At 35.7% G+C, this 19,023-nt stretch overlaps 2 protein-coding genes across 2 annotated transcripts; one reads left to right on the top strand and one right to left on the bottom strand.

Annotated features, from left to right (window-relative positions):
* The first annotated feature begins 602 nt into the window (after positions 1 to 602).
* Positions 603 to 13,402, top strand: LOC148170575 (uncharacterized). The gene is made up of 2 exons (XM_088041347.1): positions 603 to 1,626; positions 10,617 to 13,402. The coding sequence occupies exons 1-2, from the start codon at positions 603 to 605 to the stop codon at positions 13,400 to 13,402; spliced, it is 3,810 nt and encodes a 1,269-aa protein (XP_087897473.1).
* A 772-nt stretch (positions 13,403 to 14,174) lies between these two features.
* On the bottom strand, positions 14,175 to 17,196 carry LOC148170574 (uncharacterized). The gene is made up of 2 exons (XM_088041508.1): positions 17,116 to 17,196; positions 14,175 to 17,057 (listed from the first exon to the last, which is right to left on the bottom strand). Exons 1-2 carry the CDS (start codon positions 17,179 to 17,181, stop codon positions 14,958 to 14,960), a joined length of 2,166 nt encoding a protein of 721 aa, XP_087897634.1. The 5' UTR covers positions 17,182 to 17,196; the 3' UTR covers positions 14,175 to 14,957.
* Between the last annotated feature and the right edge of the window lie 1,827 nt (positions 17,197 to 19,023).

Genomic DNA, 19,023 nt, shown 5'->3' with positions numbered 1-19,023 from the left:
CAGATGGATTGAGAGGCTCCAGGAATTTGATTACGACACCGAGCACCGAGCTGGAAAAATCCATCAAAATGCCGACGTCTTATCAAGAAGACCTTGCGAAGAGGATTGTAAACATTGTCAGCGAGCGGAGGAGAAAGATGAATCTGCTCGCAGAATTAGAGTAGTGAACGACCGTTGGGAGAATGAGAAGCTTCAAAGGGATCAAGAAAATGATCCTGACCTGGGGCTGATGCTTCAATGGAAAAAAACGGACCGCCGTCCGACATGGGAGGAGGTCGCGCGGTTTTCACCTGTCGTGAAATCCTACTGGGCTCAATGGAACTCCATTGTCGTCGACAATGGATTGTTGAAAAAGGGTATTGCGGACATCGGAGAGTCAGGAAGACAGAAAGCAATTTATAGTTCCGAAGAATCGAATATCCGAAGTGCTAGGAGAGGTCCATAGTGGTACTACAGGGGGGCACTTGGGGGTAGCCAAGACGCTCGGTAAACTGCGAGAGCGATTTTATTGGGTAAACTGCAAGGCAGATGTGCAGGAATGGACAAAGAAATGTGTGACCTGTGCGGCAAGTAATGGGCCGCCTAGACGTCGAAAAGCACCCATGTGTCAATACAATGTTGGTAGTCCTTTTGAGCGAATGGCCGTGGACATTGCTGGTCCATTTCCAGAGACTGACGACGGAAACAAGTATATTGCCGTGGTTATGGATTATTTTAGCAAGTGGGTCGAAGCATACGCTTTGCCTAATCAGGAAGCTGTAACTGTGGCGGATGTTTTAGTAAGAGAGCTCGTTTGCCGATTTGGAGTTCCGCTTGAACTACACTCAGACCAAGGAAGAAATTTCGAGTCCGCGTTATTCCAGGAGATGTGTCGCGTTCTAAAAATTCGCAAAACCAGAACAACTCCGTTACATCCGCAATCTGACGGGATGGTGGAGCGAATGAATAGGACAATGAATCGGTACCTGACGAAAGTTGTCTCTGACCATCAAAGAGACTGGGATCGTCATCTTCCATTCTTTTTGTTGGCATATCGTTCTTCGGTTCATGAGACCACCGGACAAACGCCTGCAAGTATTTTAATGGGTCGTGAGTTACGTCTGCCTTGCGATTTAATGTTTGGATGTCCGCCTGGACAAGATATCGCAGGTGAAGACTACGTCAGTGGGCTACGCAGGAAAATGGACGATATTCACCACCGGGTGCGTCATAACATCCAGATAGCTAGCGATCGGATGAAGGAAGCATACGACGTCAACGCAGACCGTGGTGGTTACCAGCCCGAGGATTTGGTCTGGTTTTACAACCCTCGTCGTCGTCGAGGGTTGTCTCCAAAGTTACAAATCTCGTGGGAAGGGCCATATCGGGTTGTCAACCGCATCAATGACGTCATCTATGCTATCAAGAAGCTTCCTAATGGCAAAATGAAAGTGATCCATTTCAATCGGTTATCACCATACTTTGGGGAAGAAGAAGGCGTGGTTAGAACTTTATCGCCACCTGAAAAGACTGTTCCCTGCTACTTTTTCGAGACCTCTCGATGCAAGAGAGGATCTAAATACAAGTTTGCTCACAGGCTGACCGGAAAAACACTTCGGGACGAAGAGTATTTAAGAAGGGGGCAATGTAACGGATCAGAATGAGCGAAATCAAGTAGGGAAAACAACAACGGAGGCGGCGAGGGGAGATTGACATTAGAAAAATAGGGGAGAATTGAAAGTAGTGCAAGAGTTGTTGAAAAGTTGTTATAAAGTCGTTTTTTTGGGTTTAATAAATAATCTAACGAACACGAAAAACGCTACAATATCATGACGAAACACTTGTAAACTACATTTATATTCCAAATTTCACAAATCACTTCATTTATTTGTCTGAAGGTATTTGAGATCGTAGGGCTTTTGATCCAATCTAAAGTGAACTAAAGGATCGTTTGGTGTATGCGTAGTTCCAATTTTGACACATTTGATAAAAACGCATTTTTCTTCAAATTTTAAAAGCAATTTGAATCATATCTAAAATGACAACTGAGGAGATATGTTTAACACATACATATATATGTGTTAAACATATCTCCTCAGTTGTCATTTTAGATATGATTACAGGGTGTTCAAAAAATAGCGGACCAACTGATAAGAACGTCAAACTCTAAGACGCTGTGAATTGGAAATGCTGTTTAAAATTTTTATTTGAAGGTTTGTACGGGAGCAAAATAACTTTAAATATTGCGAAAAACGGCAACAGTGTTCAATTCTTTCGGTAATTATTAGGAGTATAATCATAATATAAGGATCTATCAGTATGAACAACTCATGTCGGCCCCTTTGAAGTTGACTCGCAGCTTTTTATGACCTTCAACGGTGTTGGCGGTCCTTCTCGCTACTGTTTGTAGATGTCGCTACTGTTGAATGCGACAGTAAATTAGCTAATTATAATTAAAAGCAGAGTTTTTCTGTGCCCCAATAACCTTATGAAAACAAACAAGTCGAATATGACTTTTCCAACAGTAACATGGCACAATTCAAAACAAAGTTGCGCCAAGCAAATTATTGGTTTTCTGAACACTAGAGGCCACCACCTTTGTTTAATCGTGGACTTGAATTTATTGCTTGGAAAAATATCGCCTACGTGAGTTTTCGGATACCTACACAATAAGTTACTTCTCTAGTGTCTTTTTTATTTAAAACGACGTGTTTGGATTTATTCTGCAATTAAAACAGCTGGCGCCACCACTTAGAGAATGAAAGGACCGCCAATACTCGCGCAAACGTCAAAAAAATCGGTAAATGCAAAATCCTTTAGTTGTCCATACTGATAGATCCTTATATTGTGGTATAATTTTGAGACCAGAGCAACACTTTGGTAGTTACAATTATTAATAAATCATGTAATTGTTACTATGGTTTGCAATTAAATTTGATAACACCTGACCAGTAAAAGTCACAAAGTAGATCAAGAACCATTTGTTCTCTTCTTGGCGTGCGAATAGTCTTGGGTCCTCCATGATCCTGATAAATTTGGTTCCAATCGGCCCATCTCACGTACCTGTTGATAAACTCGTTGAAAAGTATTCTTGGAGGGAATTTGCCAGTTAGGAAATTCACAAGCCTTACTGCCCCTTGCTGCTTCTCGACTGTTTCCTTCAGGTGTCGGTATATTCAGCAAAATTATACATCATTAGAGAAATAAACTCCTCTAGTGACACCTAAAAAATGTTTGACTTTTCTAAAAAACTGGTCATTGTCAGGCACTAGGCAACAATTAATTACTGAATTCTTGAAGTGTAATGTTGCCATATTAATTTTGCGCGTTTGAGCTTAATTTTAAAAGTGCAAAATAACGTTTTGCATCAACATTTAAGGCATTTAAAGACTGTAAGTATGTAAATGTCACCCAAAACATGAACTCTAGTTGAATTTTGTAAACCTTGAGTTCATTATAAGGAAAAATTTGTGCCATAATTAGCGCCCATTTAAGTGGCTGTAGATTTCCAACGAAGCACTCAATAATTGAAAAAAGTTAATTTAGCTACTAGTTATTATCTGAAGATTCACGTAGTGAATAGTTGGTCCGCCATTTTTCGAACACCCTGTATGTATTAAAAAAATCATTTAGCGTTTTGTTCCACTATGCCTTAAAAATGGCTAAAATTTACACATTACAATTTTAAAGCGACGCAACGACAAAATTATTGGTGATAAAAAACAAATTTTTGTCTATTTTTTTCATTTTGATAATTTTTTTTTGTAAAAGTAGAACATATTACACATTTCTGAAGCAAGAAAATTAATATTTTCCAAATTATCCAAAAAAATATGGGTGCCAATTTAAAATAAGAAAGTTGAATATCGCCCAAAAGATACTAAGGCATTTAAAAAAATTCTAAAATCATCAGTTTACAGTAAATTAAAAACCGTTTAATTTGTTTCTTTAATTTTTGAAATCGTTTCATAAATAAAAATTCTACGTCAGCCGTTTTTAAAAAATCACCCTGTATTAAATAACACTAAAAAGCAAATCAAAATTCGGACTTTTTCTCTTGGGGTTGTACGTTTTGCTCCATAAGTTCCGGATTCAGAGATTATTTTTTTAGGTTCTAGCGTACAAACATTAATTTTTTTGACTTTTTCTTAAAACTTGCAGAGTTATGGGATTGCTCGACAGTGTTTTGGAATGCTAATTTGATTAGTTTTCCAAAGACCTATAAATTTTATTGCTGGGATAAGTATATATTTTCCATGATATTTTTGAGAAACTGATCTTGATGTTCTAAAAAAAGGCAGTTTCTACTGATTTTTATATGCAATTTTGTATATAGAATTATTATATTATATCAGTTCCTTTTTGTAATGCATTATTAAAAAGATTAAGAGCTTGTCTTTTTGGAGCATTGATAAATGTATTGCTATGTCTTATCGTATAGAAGTTACAGGATAAAACACATCGCGAAGTTGGTTTTTTGACGAGTTCATACAAAAAATGCTATTGGTTAAAAAATCTTAATATCTAGACACGTTTTATTAAGTTTTAAAATTACTTAAATGCTAACACAGCGCAGATTAATACGTTTTAGAAAACTTCTTGATGATGAAAAAGTTCTTAGTTAGAAGTGGGAATGTAGAAAATGTGGAGAATCCAGAGGATATCTAGTGAGCTTGGGTAATCTTGAGAATCTAGAGGGAATGTAGAGTCACTACAGAATTGAGAAAATTTAATGGAAATCTGGTCTAAAAAAACTAGAAAGAGTCTAGAAAGTTTACTGGGAGTCTAGAAGTTTTGGAGAATCTAGAGGATGTCTAGCAAACCTTGATAAATCTAGAGCACCTAGAAAATGAACTGAGAGTCAAAAATTGCAGAATATAGCGGGTGTCTAACGAAACTGGATATCTAGAGAATCTCGAAATTCTAGTGGAAATCTAGAGTCTAAGAACAGTACAGAAAATCTAGAGAATTCAGGCAATTAAGGAACGACTCCTCACTGAAAGCGACAACGATTGATTTCTTTCTAATTAATAAAAAGCAACAAACATGTAATTGTGTTTACTTTAATTCCGATTTAATTCTTATTCTTAACCCGGCCCTGTCCCAAATTCGTTCTTGACCACTTTCGGGTACCTGAAAATGATTTACAATGGGGTTGCTGGCACTTTTAAGAACCCTCATAATCTTTGCGGTAATGAGAACCGTCTGCCATAAAAACGTTAGAAGAATTGGAACAGTATAATAGCAATACACACTCTGTATTGTAGGTTTTGCGGCGCTGATGCCAAAAAATATACAGAGTGTACCCGAATAATGTGTAAAGATTTTAACCGCTGTAGATAATGATTTTGCAAAAAAATCGAAGGCAAAAATTTTTCGGATTATCCGTGGAGTCGCGATAAAGACATTTTTTACCACTTTTATATTAACGTTTTTATTCCTAACTTTTCGATCGCCTGGACTGACATTGGTATTCTAACTGGTATTGGGGTTAAAATCTTTGCATTTTATTTGGGTGCACTCTGTATATGTAACAAGCAATACTAGAAACATACCTAAAATATTACTTCAATAAAATTATTGCAGATTATGACTACAAAAAGTCGATCTTCTGTCCTTGGTAAAGCCAGTATGACCGGAAGTGACTTTTTGTCTACAGACATTGCAGGAAGTGATTCTACGGAATCGTTTCGAATGGAGGATACAAGAAAGGAGTCTAATAAAATGTTCTTTTCTGACTGAAAAATACGTGAAAATCGTTTTTGCAACTCTTTGTTAAATAAAATTTCTCAATTTTCTTTTCATTTAATTTATCCTAGCCTTGGAATTCTTATGGTCTCTTATCAGATTTTATTGTTTTTCCACACGAAATTTCATTTCAAAACTGACAAATGTCAAATTTAGGGAGGACATTAATGCCAATCTCGTCATCTCAGAATGTCGTCACGATGCCAACCTTAAATAAAGAAATAACTATCAAAGTGTAAATTCGCGAACTTTATACAACTGTAAAGACGGAAAATACAAGAAAAGTGGATCAAAAACTAATAATTTTCTTGGCAAACGAGACCGATATGTCTTTTTGATATAAATCCACAAATATTAAAGCTTTTTCTAATAAATCGTTATCATTTAAATTTTGCAAAGTGGCGGCTTGCAAGACAAATCAGCGAGAAATCGTCGTTTAGCATCGAAATAAGCGGATTTCTCTAAGAATTTTGATGATTTCGTGCCGATTTCAGCCGTTTTCTCGCGATTTAGCCGTTGAATTTTAATAAAAACTGGTGGTTTGGTGGATTTCGAGCTCTTCTTTACGAATTCAAGCCAGAAAACTGCGAAAATCAGCGAGAAATTGTCGTTTTGCATCGAAATAAGCGGATTTCTCTAAGAATTTTGATGTTTTCGTGCAGATTTCAGCCGTTTTCTCGCGATTTAGCCGTTGAATTTTAATAAAAACTGGTGGTTTGGTGGACTTCGAGCTCTCCTTTACGAATTCAAGCCAGAAAACTGCGAAAATCAGCGAGAACTTGTCGTTTTGCATCAAAATAAGCGGATTTCTTTAAGAATTTTGATGTTTTCGTGCAGATTTCAGCCGTTTTCTCGCGATTTAGCCGTTGAATTTTAATAAAAAGTGGTGGTTTGGTGGATTTCGAGCTCTTCTTTACGAATTCAAGACAGAAAACTGCGAAAATCAGCGAGAAATTGTCGTTTTGCATCGAAATAAGCGGATTTCTCTAAGAATTTTGATGATTTCGTGCAGATTTCAGCCGTTTTCTCGCGATTTAGCCGTTGAATTTTAATAAAAACTGGTGGTTTGGTAGATTTCGAGCTCTTCTTTACGAATTCAAGCCAGAAAACAGCGAATATCAGCGAGAAATTGTCGTTTTGCATCGAAATAAGCGGATTTCTCTAAGAATTTTGATGTTTTCGTGCAGATTTCAGCCGTTTTCTCGCGATTTAGCCGTTGAATTTTAATAAAAACTGGTGGTTTGGTGGATTTCAAGCTCTCCTTTACGAATTCAAGCCAGAAAACTGCGAAAATCAGCGAGAACTTGTCGTTTTGCATCAAAATAAGCGGATTTCTTTAAGAATTTTGATGTTTTCGTGCAGATTTCAGCCGTTTTCTCGCGATTTAGCTGTTGAATTTTAATAAAAACTGGTGGTTTGGTGGATTTCGAGCTCTTCTTTACGAATTCAAGCCAGAAAACTGCGAAAATCAGCGAGAAATTGTCGTTTTGCATCGAAATAAGCGGATTTCTCTAAGGATTTTGATGTTTTCGTGCAGATTTCAGCCGTTTTCTCGCGATTTAGCCGTTGAATTTTAATAAAAACTGGTGGTTTGGTGGATTTCGAGCTCTCCTTTACGAATTCAAGCCAGAAAACTGCGAAAATCAGCGAGAACTTGTCGTTTTGCATCAAAATAAGCGGATTTCTTTAAGAATTTTGATGTTTTCGTGCAGATTTCAGCCGTTTTCTCGCGGTTTAGCCGTTGAATTTTAATAAAAACTGGTGGTTTGGTGGATTTCGAGCTCTCCTTTACGAATTCAAGCCAGAAAACTGCGAAAATCAGCGAGAACTTGTCGTTTTGCATCAAAATAAGCGGATTTCTTTAAGAATTTTGATGTTTTCGTGCAGATTTCAGCCGTTTTCCTCGCGATTTAGCCGTTGAATTTTAATAAAAAGTGGTGGTTTGGTGGATTTCGAGCTCTTCTTTACGAATTCAAGACAGAAAACTGCGAAAATCAGCGAGAAATTGTCGTTTTGCATCGAAATAAGCGGATTTCTCTAAGAATTTTGATGATTTCGTGCAGATTTCAGCCGTTTTCCTCGCGATTTAGCCGTTGAATTTTAATAAAAACTGGTGGTTTGGTGGATTTCGAGCTCTTCTTTACGAATTCAAGCCAGAAAACAGCGAAGATCAGCGAGAAATTGTCGTTTTGCATCGAAATAAGCGGATTTCTCTAAGAATTTTGATGATTTCGTGCAGATTTCAGCCGTTTTCCTCGCGATTTAGCCGTTGAATTTTAATAAAAACTGGTGGTTTGGTGGATTTCGAGCTCTTCTTTACGAATTCAAGCCAGAAAACAGCGAAAATCAGCGAGAAATTGTCGTTTTGCATCGAAATAAGCGGATTTCTCTAAGAATTTTGATGATTTCGTGCAGATTTCAGCCGTTTTCTCGCGATTTAGCCGTTGAATTTTAATAAAAACTGGTGGTTTGGTGGATTTCGAGCTCTTCTTTACGAATTCAAGCCAGAAAACAGCGAAAATCAGCGAGAAATTGTCGTTTTGCATCGAAATAAGCGGATTTCTCTAAGAATTTTGATGATTTCGTGCAGATTTCAGCCGTTTTCCTCGCGATTTAGCCGTTGAATTTTAATAAAAACTGGTGGTTTGGTGGATTTCGAGCTCTTCTTTACGAATTCAAGCCAGAAAACTGCGAAAATCAGCGAGAAATTGTCGTGGAAGCATCCTCTCTCTCACCGGTATCAACACCAGGTGTACACACTCACAGCGACGTCACCAAGACGCCATCGTCAACAAGACAAATTTTCACATTGATCGTCAACAAGACGACTTCATATTCATCGACAGCTCATCAAAAAGGTCAGCCCTTCCATTTATCATTATCCCTTTTTTGCTTGCTCAAATAGGCATTGTGTGTAACTTTTCATAAAGCATCGCGATTTTTACTTGCTAAAATGGCAGAACAAAAATTAATAAATCTCAAATTCAAAAGATCGCAAATCTTTAACAAATTAGGCAGAATTAATGAATTCATCACTACGTTCAAGCCAACTGATCAAATTTCTTTGGTTAAGTCTCGTTTGGATGTAGCTCGATCAACACTTGCAGAATTTGAAAAAGTTAACTTCGACATTGTTGACCGGACACCAGTTGAATCACAAGCACAGGCAAATGAACAAATACAATTTGAAACTTTATATTACAGTATTGTATCAAATTTAGAAAATTTAATTGAAAATTCAGTACAACAAAATGAGACTGCAACAGCTATTCTCAAAGATGCGAAGAGTCAAAATCGTAGCAAATTAATTTTGCCAACAATTCAAATTCCGGAATTCAATGGAGCCTTTGAAGCATGGTTAGCATTCAGGGATATTTTTCAGACTCTGATTCACAACAATCCAGAACTGAATAACATCGAAAAATTTCATTACTTAAGGTCATCTCTCAAGGGCGATGCATCCAAAACAATAGAGAGCCTTCCATTAATTGAAACAAATTACGAAGTGGCTTGGTCTTTGTTAAAAAATCGGTTCGAAAACGAGCGATTATCAATTCATGCACATGTTCGGAAAATTCTGAATTTCCCAAATATTCCAAAAAGTTTGGCTACCAATTTAAGACAACTAGTCGATGACTTATCAATTAATCTTGAAGCGTTAAAATCCTTAAACGTATCAATTGATACATGGGACGCGATTCTGATTCCAGTTATTACAGAAAAATTGGATTTTCAATCTTCGAAAGAATGGCAATCAAGACTAACAAACAATTTGCCAACATTGGATGAATTAAAGACCTTTCTTCAATCTCGGTGTCAGTATCAAGAATCAATTGAATACAATTTTCAAAAGCCTCAAAGCGCAACTGTTCTAACAAAGGGACACTCTAAACCTAAATTTCAATCACATGTCGTAACAAATGAAAAAAGACACTGTGTAATTTGCAAGGGTAAAAATCATTTTATCTACAATTGCAATCATTTTCTCCGTATGAAAGTTGCGGAACGAATAAAACAAATAAACTCGTTAAAGCTATGCGTTAATTGTTTACATGATAATCACCAAACGGAACATTGTAAATCAAAACGAACGTGTCGCGAATGCAACCAAAATCATAACACATTATTGCATCACAATTCCGGTGAAGATTCAAAAGAGTTGGTTACGTCAACAAGCTCTTCTCTTCATTCTAAGAACGGTTCAAAGCAAGAGATGCTTCTCGCAACTGCTATTGTTCTCATAAAGGACATTAATGGTTATTTACAGAAATGCAGAGTTTTACTCGACAACGGGTCACAGTCAAATTTTATAACCAAACGAATGCGTAAAATGTTAGGCTTGAAAACGACTTCTTCGAATAATGCAATCGTAGGCGTTGGTAATCAGCAAACCGTCTCGACAGAATCCGTAGACGTTACAATCAAATCGGTTCATAAAAATTACAACGCACACGTCACATGTTTTGTCTTGAAAGAAATTAGTGCAAACTTGCCTTCAAATAGTTTCTCAATTGATAACCTACACTTTCCTTCCGAGTTACCTTTAGCGGACGATCAATTTTACCTTTCAGATAAAATTGATTTACTTTTGGGCACAGAATTGTTTTTCGAACTTCTGCTAGATGGTAAATTTCAAATTGACGGTAAACGGCTGTACTTACAGAATACCCAACTAGGTTGGATCATTGCGGCACCGCTTGATATTCCGCGAAATAAAGTAAGTCGGTGTAACCTTGCCATAAATTAATCTCTGGACTTGGAAAACCAAATAGAACGATTCTGGGAACTTGAAGGTTATCACCCCATCCAAAAACATTTGACTTTCGAAGAAAAATTTGCGAAAACGCATTTCTTGAACACGTTCACACGTGATGATGGTCGTTTTGTAGTTAATCTTTCTATAAAGGACAACGTCATCTCACTAGGTCAATCAGACCAACAAGCCAAAAGGCGTTTTTTTAATCTAGAAAATCGATTAAAGAAAAGTCCAGCACTTAAAGCAAAGTATGTCGAATTTATGACGGAATATTCTGACTTGGGCCACATGGAATTAGTCTCGAATAATGAATCAGACAATTCAGAAACGTATTATTTACCGCATCATCCCATCTTTAAGGACAAACAACCGTCCTCAAAATTACGCGTCGTCTTTGATGCTTCCGCCAAATCGACCAATGGCAAAAGTTTGAACGATAATTTGGTCGTGGGCCCCACAATTCAAGACGAACTATTATCCATCATTCTGCGTTTTCGTACATTTCAGTACGTATTTTGTGCTGATATCGTCAAAATGTACAGACAAATTTTAATCGATTCGAATCAAACTGATTATCAGCGTATATTTTGGCGCAGCGATAGCGATGACGAATTGCGGACTTATCGCTTAACAACGGTCACGTATGGTACTTCATCGGCGCCATTCTTGGCCGTACGTTGTTTACATCAATTGGCGCATGAAAATCGTGAAAAATTCCCGGAGGCGGCAGATATTATTTTACGAGATTTTTACATAGACGACTTAATTACGGGCGGTAACTCAATTGAAGAATTACAATCAATTCAACATCAACTGATAGAAATAAACAACATAAACTTATTGCCAAGCTCTGCCAAGGATTTAATAGATACCACAATAAATCTCGATACGTTACGGTATAAAGATACGTTACGGTATAATGTTCAAAACATTCTTATACCAAGTGAGTTAACAAAAAGAACGTTACTTTCGATGATTTGTCGCATCTTCGATCCACTTGGTTTAATTAACCCGATTGTAACAGTGGCAAAACTTCTTATGCAACAACTATGGGGATTGAAATTATCATGGGATGAATCGCTACCTGACGACATTAGTGAACAGTGGACACAATTGGCCAACGATTTACAAAAAATCGGAAAATGTCGAATTCCTCGGAACGTGGTACCAGCAGAAACGGTTTCTATCGAACTCCACGGTTTTAGCGATGCGTCGGAAAGAGCGTATGGAGCTGCCCTGTATTTAAAATGCACAAATTCAAACGGTGAAACGCATGCAAATTTATTAATTGCAAAATCGCGCGTGGCTCCTCTTAAAACGCAAACGATTCCCAGACTTGAACTTCTTGCGGCGCAACTGCTCGCTCAGTTAACAAATCAAACAACACAATCATTAAATTTAAAATTCGACAAGCTCAATTTTTGGACAGATTCAACCATCGTTCTCTGTTGGTTATCAAAACCTCTATCTACCTGGAAAACCTTTGTCTCAAATCGAGTTGCGGACATTCAAAACTTGACAAACATTCATGATTGGCACCACGTAGCCAGTAATGAAAACCCAGCTGACATAATTTCGCGAGGAAGTACAGCTGAACAATTGATAAACAATTGTTTATGGTGGCATGGCCCCAACTGGTTAATTTGTGATCGTGAAATGTGTTCAGACGCATTTATCCAAAACGAGGATTTTGAAAACATTCCGGAACAAAAAAGGATAACTAAAACGACTTTGGTTAGTACGAATTCATGTGACTTGTTGAACAGATTTTCAAGTTTTACTAAATTAAAACGGATCATAGCATACATTTTGAGATTTGCAAACAACACCAAAAAAGGAAACGCGAAACAAACAGGTCATTTAAGTTCTGAGGAGCTAAATAACTCAGAAAGGTTAATCATCAAATTAATGCAACTCGAGTCTTTTGCTCAACAAATTCAAGAATTAAAATCTTCAAATGTTGTTAATAAAGGCAGTTCATTAAAAGGTCTAGATCCATTTGTTGATAATAACGGAGTACTAAGAGTAGGAGGTAGACTAAAAAATTCTCGATACCCATTCGACAAGAAGCATCCCATGGTTTTACCAAAGAATCATTTTGTTACCTCTTTAATAATTCAATTTTATCACAAACAAAATTTACATGCGGGCGCCCAAGCCACATTATCAGCGCTGCGGCAAAGGTTCTGGATTGTTGCCGGAAGGAGCAAGGTGAGACAAGTACTCCATAAATGTATATCATGCTTCAAGGTAAAGCCAATTATTGCCTATCAAAAAATGGGTGATCTTCCGCAAGACAGATTAGAGCCGGCTAGACCCTTCGTTAACACTGGAGTAGACTATGGTGGGCCTATTTTGATCAAGGAGTCTAAAGGTCGCGGTAGAAAAACATTGAAGTCATATATTTGTGTGTTCATTTGTCTTTGCACCAAGGCGATTCACCTTGAACTGGTCACAGATCTGACAACAGACAGTTTTTTGAGCGCCTTAAGACGACTTATTTCCCGACGAGGCATGGTCAAACATTTTCGGTCGGATAACGGAAAAAATTTTGTCGGAGCTAATAATGAACTTGTCAAATTAGCTGAATTCTTCAAAACTTCCGACTTTTATAAAGATGTTATCACCGTTTTGTCCAATGATAACATCAAATGGTCCTTTTCACCACCAAGGTCACCTAACTTTGCTGGTTTAATGGAAGCTGGAGTAAAATCAGTTAAATATCATCTCAAACGTGTCGTGGGAGACACTTTGCTTACGTATGAGGAGTTGTACACACTGCTAACGCGAGTAGAAGCATGCCTTAATTCCCGTCCTTTAATTCCATTATCAAACGACCCGAACGACTTGATGGCTCTAACCCCTGCTCACTTTTTGATTGGAGAAGTCCTAACTGCTCCGCTTCGCGCTGGCAGTTAATAGAGAAAATGCGCTGGCATTTTTGGAACAGGTGGAAGAAGGAGTACACATCTCAGCTACAAGGCCGCTCCAAATGGAGATCCGGAGATGCAATTGGCCTCCAACCAGGAGCTATGGTATTAATGGTAGAAGACGGTTTACCTCCACTATGTTGGGCCTTGGGGCGTATCCAGGCAATCCATCCAGGAAGGGATGGTGTCGCAAGAGTGGCCTCGGTTCGAACCACAAAAGGAGTGTACAAACGTGGTGTTTCTAAGTTGTGTGTGCTCCCAATTAATGACAAGTAGTGAAAAGGGGAACAGTGAGTTTTCTTGAAAAATTTATTTCTTTCAATTTTTTTTGTTAATTGTGTTTTGATTTTTTTGTTTTTGTTATTTGTTTATTTTTTATTTATTTATTGTATTTCAAGTTTTTTGTTGAAGCCTACAAACCTTCAAGGGGGGCGGCTATGTTGCGTACCCAACGCACATGCATTTTCATGGAAAGCGCCACACTGATTCAGACAGAGATGTGTGGTGGGGATGCGCTAGCCGCCGCCACAAGCAGTGTGTTGTCGGCGGTAAGACAGTAATGTACAAGTAAAATAAACTGTAGAAACCAGCACCCGATAATTTGGAAGTTAACCCCACCTGCGTTAACATCTTTCAAATCCGCCAAAGTTTTACAGCATTCCTTCACAAACATCTTTATGCTGTCTCAAGATTTCAACAAACATCCACAACTATTTTGAGAATTGATGTGAATTCAAATTGGAGCAAACGAAATAAGAATATTTCTGTATATTTGGCGTGACACTTTTAATTATGTATTATTATAATAAGTGAAATAACTGATAAATAAAATAATTGACTAGTTCTTTGAAATTTGTCAGATTAGTGACATCTGAAAACTCTAACCTTAAAAATGGCATGGTGGAACTAAAACGTTGGTTTCACAGTCGAAAAGTTACTAAAGTCACGTGAGTTAGTTCCGTATAATGAAAATACATACATATATCTACATATTACATGCATGTTTCATAGTGTCATAGTTACTAATCAACAAACGACAGGGTTCTTGCCTAGTTACTTACTACTATGGGAGTAGAAAAAATAAATTATTATTACACCAAAGTAACGACACGAACGAAAAATTAGTTTGTTTGCTTTATAATTATATAAATTGTTTTTGTAACACAACTACTAACTAAAATTGATTTTCTTATTTTGTGATATTAAAAAGGTACAGATTTTCTTATCTTACTTTGTTGTAATTAAGAGAATTGTTTATATTTAGTTATAATTTTCATTGAACATATAAATAATAATAGTTTGTTTTTTTTTCAACTTATTTTCTTACCATATCAAATATTATGTACCAACTAACATAAAGTCGTAAGTCCCGGTTTAATAAAATATTAAAAAATACTCAGTAGAAATGTATAATTTAATCAAAGATTAAAGGCAAAAAAAATGAGATTATTTTCCATTACAATTTACAGATTCTCAAACTACCTTAAAATCAGCGAAATGCACATAAAATAAAACAGGGTACATAACTAACAGAGAGAATGATTTTAACATTCATAGCTATCCTCTACAATTGTTTCTATGTTTGGTTCATCTTGCAGTGTTTTTTTCTCAAAATTTTCTAAATACCTGATGCTAACTTTACGATCATCAGAGAGATGAAGACCAATTAAAATTTTCTTTAAACCCTTTCTTTCATTTCCTTCAAGTTCAAATGCTTCATAGTATTTTTTCCGTAGACACTGTTTTAGGGCCTTCTTTGCAGAATCTTGTTTATGCCGCTTTAGTTCAATTATAATTACTGCACATTTTGAAATAATAATTAAATCAAGCTTGGGTGAGCATCCCTTTTTGATTGCAAATTCAGAAAAGCAATCCAACTTCCCACAACTAGAAATTAACATCCAAAGGTCACAGTGAAAGTGAAAATGAGCTTTTGGTAATTCTCGGTCGGTATACAAATTTTCCACAGATTTTTTAAACGCAACATATTTCATAGGTTCATGCTTCTCTCCACTTCCTAAAGACTTTAATGCATTCACAAATGACTCTTGTTGTTCTACAGTAAACAGGTTAGTTTTAAATTTTACCAAAGCCTCCTGAAGTTTGTCTGTAAATACTTGTTTCAATTCTAGATTCGGAATTTGTAATGTCCAATTCCCATCATTCTTGTCAATAACGTTAAAGTACCCACATTGTGTGAGAAACTGAAGAGCTAAGTCTACCTGCACTAGTTCGATACAATTCAAAATTGATTCACGTAATGATTTCAGATTATAAATATCGTTCAACTCTATAGTTTTTGCTATGATGGAAATTTTCTCATTGTCTCTAACGGCAGGAAACACCTTCTCCCGCATTTTTTCGAATTTAAATAGTTGGCAGATATATTTGGTTCCAACCGATTCAATCCAATAACTTTTTCGTACGAGATTCGGTAAATAATTGGTAATAGACACAGGATTAGAAATAGTTGTATCTTTGTCTCCCACTACAGTGTAATTGTTGTACCAAAGAGTAATTTCATCAAGAGCTTTTTCTCTTTGACTTCCTTCTTTGACACAGTTGTTAACTAAAGCGTTTACTTCTTCTCTGGTAAATCCAAAGAATTTATAATAATCATAATCCTTGTCCAAGAATGTTCTACGTTGCACATTGTTAGCTCCTAATGAAAGCATACCGCCTGATGCAGTGACAGAAAAAATTATTACTCGTTGAACAAATTGTGCTGATATCTCATCTTTACATAAAAGACGCATTAGTTCTCGTATGAAAAACATAATCTGTCGGTCTGATGAGTTTTCACTAAATAACATATTCATAAAAGGTGCGTCGAACTCGTCAATCAATATAATAATTTTCTTATGGGTTTGTTTTGTTTGATAGTGGACCGACAAAACCTCGATCAAATATTCAAAAGCCACCATTATGTATGATTGTGCTGTGTTACGATCTATTGCCTCTTTCCAATGATCATCATCATCGGCATATTTCAAATAGCACAAGAAAGGTTCAATATCCAGTTCTCCCATATCGTTACTTGACCAGCTGAATTTTTCACCATCTTTATGAATTAAACATGTTTTATATTTTCTAAACAGCTTCATTATCATATTTCTAAGACTCTCCAAAAAGTCGCTATATGACGTTACTGATAATTGTGCAAAATCAAGAAAAATTACTGGATGCTGTCCGCAATGCTTGCGAAAAAATCTTTTACTTCCACAACCATGATTCTCTATGCATTCTTCAGTGCATTTGTAAATTCTGAGATCCTGGAAAAGTTTATATTTCTCCAACTTTTGTTGTTCACTGCTGACAATTTCAAAAAACTTCTCCAGCATTTTGCAAGCCATAGTCTTGCCAAATCTGGGCGGTGCAGTGAGAAGTATTCTATGTGCATCCTTCATAACGCATTTAATAAACATAGACTTGTCCACAAAAGTCGATGTCCAACGAAGAACTTCAAAAACCAAGTCAGGATCCTGAAAAGACATAACAAATTGTAATATCCATGAATTCCTATTTGAACATAAAACAAATTGTACATTTGTTCGAAGCAAGTTACTTACGTCTTCACTTTCATTTGAGCCTCCGGAAGTGTCCAAAGATGTTACATCATCCAGTAAATTTAATCCAAGTAATTCCTATAACAAAAGTGTAATACCATGTTACCGTGTGATACAATAATATGTCTGGTCTTACTTGGTCTGAATAGACAGGTTTACTTTCGACTTTTTTGCGCCTTGATGAGGATGAGGAGCCCTCCATCAGATCTACCTGAAAAAAATTTTATATTCAACGAATTTTTTTATCTGTAATCTGTATGAGTAAAAAAATATTAACAAAGTTCCGTTCAAAATGATTTAAAAAGATTCAAAATAAATTTTTTACAATAAATAAAAAAATGACCAATACTAAAGAGAACAAAATTGTAGCAGAATATTATACACCATTAAAAACAAGACAACCATCTGAACTCCAACAATTTCAATGAAGTAACTCAAATGAGAAATCGTAATTTTGCCATTGAATATCTCAATTCGACTGTAAATAAAAAACTAACAAAGACAGAATTTTGCAAATCTAAAAATATTTCTAGAAATTCCCTAAATATGGGACTAAGTTCAGTTGGAATTAAGATTGCATGTAAAACGAGAACAAATGAGAACAAACGGGAACAATCCGGGACAAAAGAGAACAAATCGGAACAATTGGGAACAAAAGAGAGAAAAAATAAAATAAAAAAATATTCGATAATGTAAAACATAAAGCAGGTAGTCGTAAAAATATAAGTTTAGATGAAGAAGCACATAAATTAATTAGTAAATCTTTAGAAACTTTTCAATCATAAATGGACAAACTAGTTTCATACATTCCCAACGGTGAGAAAGAAAAATGGAAAAAAGATTTAAAACCTATTATTACTGAAATAGACAGATTAGAAGATGGAGCAAAAATAGTCGGTTTCAAACAAGAAGTAGTAGATAAATATATTGCAAGAGCTAACAGCTAATTTATTCCTTGAACAATTAATTATGGCAGACTGTGAACTAGAATCCGCTAATAATAAAATCGATGAATTGGAATATAAATTAGACAACTACAATAATTATGATCCTAAGAAATTAGCAGAATTAAGAAACAAAACAGTAGTAATACCATCAAACATCGATGATGTAAAGAAAAGAACTCTCAAAATATTTGAAAGACATACTAAAAATATGAGAGCAATAAATGAAAAAACTCAAAAATTGTAAATTAAATGGAAAGTACTGTATTCAAGAATTTAAATATATTCAATGAAGAATATCCAAAATTCAGAAAAAAGTCTTATTCAACAAGTTAATAAATTAAAAATTATTATTTTTATTCTTGCGTTTATTATCGTAATTGTTATTATTGTTTTCTTAATTTATTACTTCAACGCTAATAAAAAATAGTTCAACAGTGTCCATGAACGTACCTATGATGATACTAATACGTGTCCATAAGCTAATGTATCTGTAGAATTAGGTAAAAGATATCTTTTATCATCTTTCCAACTTAGAGACTTTTTCTTTACTTCTTCAGTAAAAATATCATGTTTATGACTCCTAATCACTCTCTGTCTATGGAAGTATTCAGTTTGATTGAATAAGCAATTTTTGTAATCTTCAAAACTTATTTCTTTCTTCAATACTGCTTTCTTGATACCTTTTAATTTTTTTGAAACACACGTTTCAGTTCAGTAACTGTACATTTTTGACCTTAAACCTATGTATTCTAATATCTTAATACCATTCAATTCATCTTTGAATTTCCCTATTACTTTCTTATTTTTATCAGAATATAATGGATGGTCCTTTGGATAATCAGATGTATCAAAATAGTCGGGTTTGTTTTTCATAAATTCATAGAAATCAGCCATTTTAATCTCATATATGAAACTGTCGGTATCTCCATAAAGAAGTTTTATTTTTTCATTAAATTCTTTTTTAATTACATTGTAATGGAAGTTATACATTAATAATTTCGATAAATCTAATACGGCTTGCCCAATGTAAATTGGTTTATTAAACAATACTTTGGTTTTATAATTGTGAACTGCTGCCAGGTGTTTGCTAAATATAG

The sequence above is a fragment of the Gnatocerus cornutus genome, chromosome 7 (genome assembly GCF_029298725.1).
Source record: "Gnatocerus cornutus isolate USDA-ARS CGAHR chromosome 7, icGnaCorn1.1, whole genome shotgun sequence".
NCBI classification, from domain to species: Eukaryota; Metazoa; Arthropoda; class Insecta; order Coleoptera; family Tenebrionidae; genus Gnatocerus; species Gnatocerus cornutus.
This window is presented reverse-complemented; position numbering and strand designations above follow the sequence as displayed.

What these genes read in the sequence shown, in the direction of transcription:
- LOC148170574 (XM_088041508.1), bottom strand. Translation starts at nt 17,181, where the DNA reads ATGGAGGGCTCCTCATCCTCATCAAGGCGCAAAAAAGTCGAAAGTAAA. An exon ending in AACCTGTCTATTCAGACCAA is followed by an intron (nt 17,058 to 17,115) that starts GTAAGACCAGAC and finishes CTTTTGTTATAG; the next exon opens with GAATTACTTGGATTAAATTT.
- LOC148170575 (XM_088041347.1), top strand. Translation starts at nt 603, where the DNA reads ATGTGTCAATACAATGTTGGTAGTCCTTTTGAGCGAATGGCCGTGGAC. An exon ending in GTATTTAAGAAGGGGGCAAT is followed by an intron (nt 1,627 to 10,616) that starts GTAACGGATCAG and finishes GTCGTTTTGTAG; the next exon opens with TTAATCTTTCTATAAAGGAC.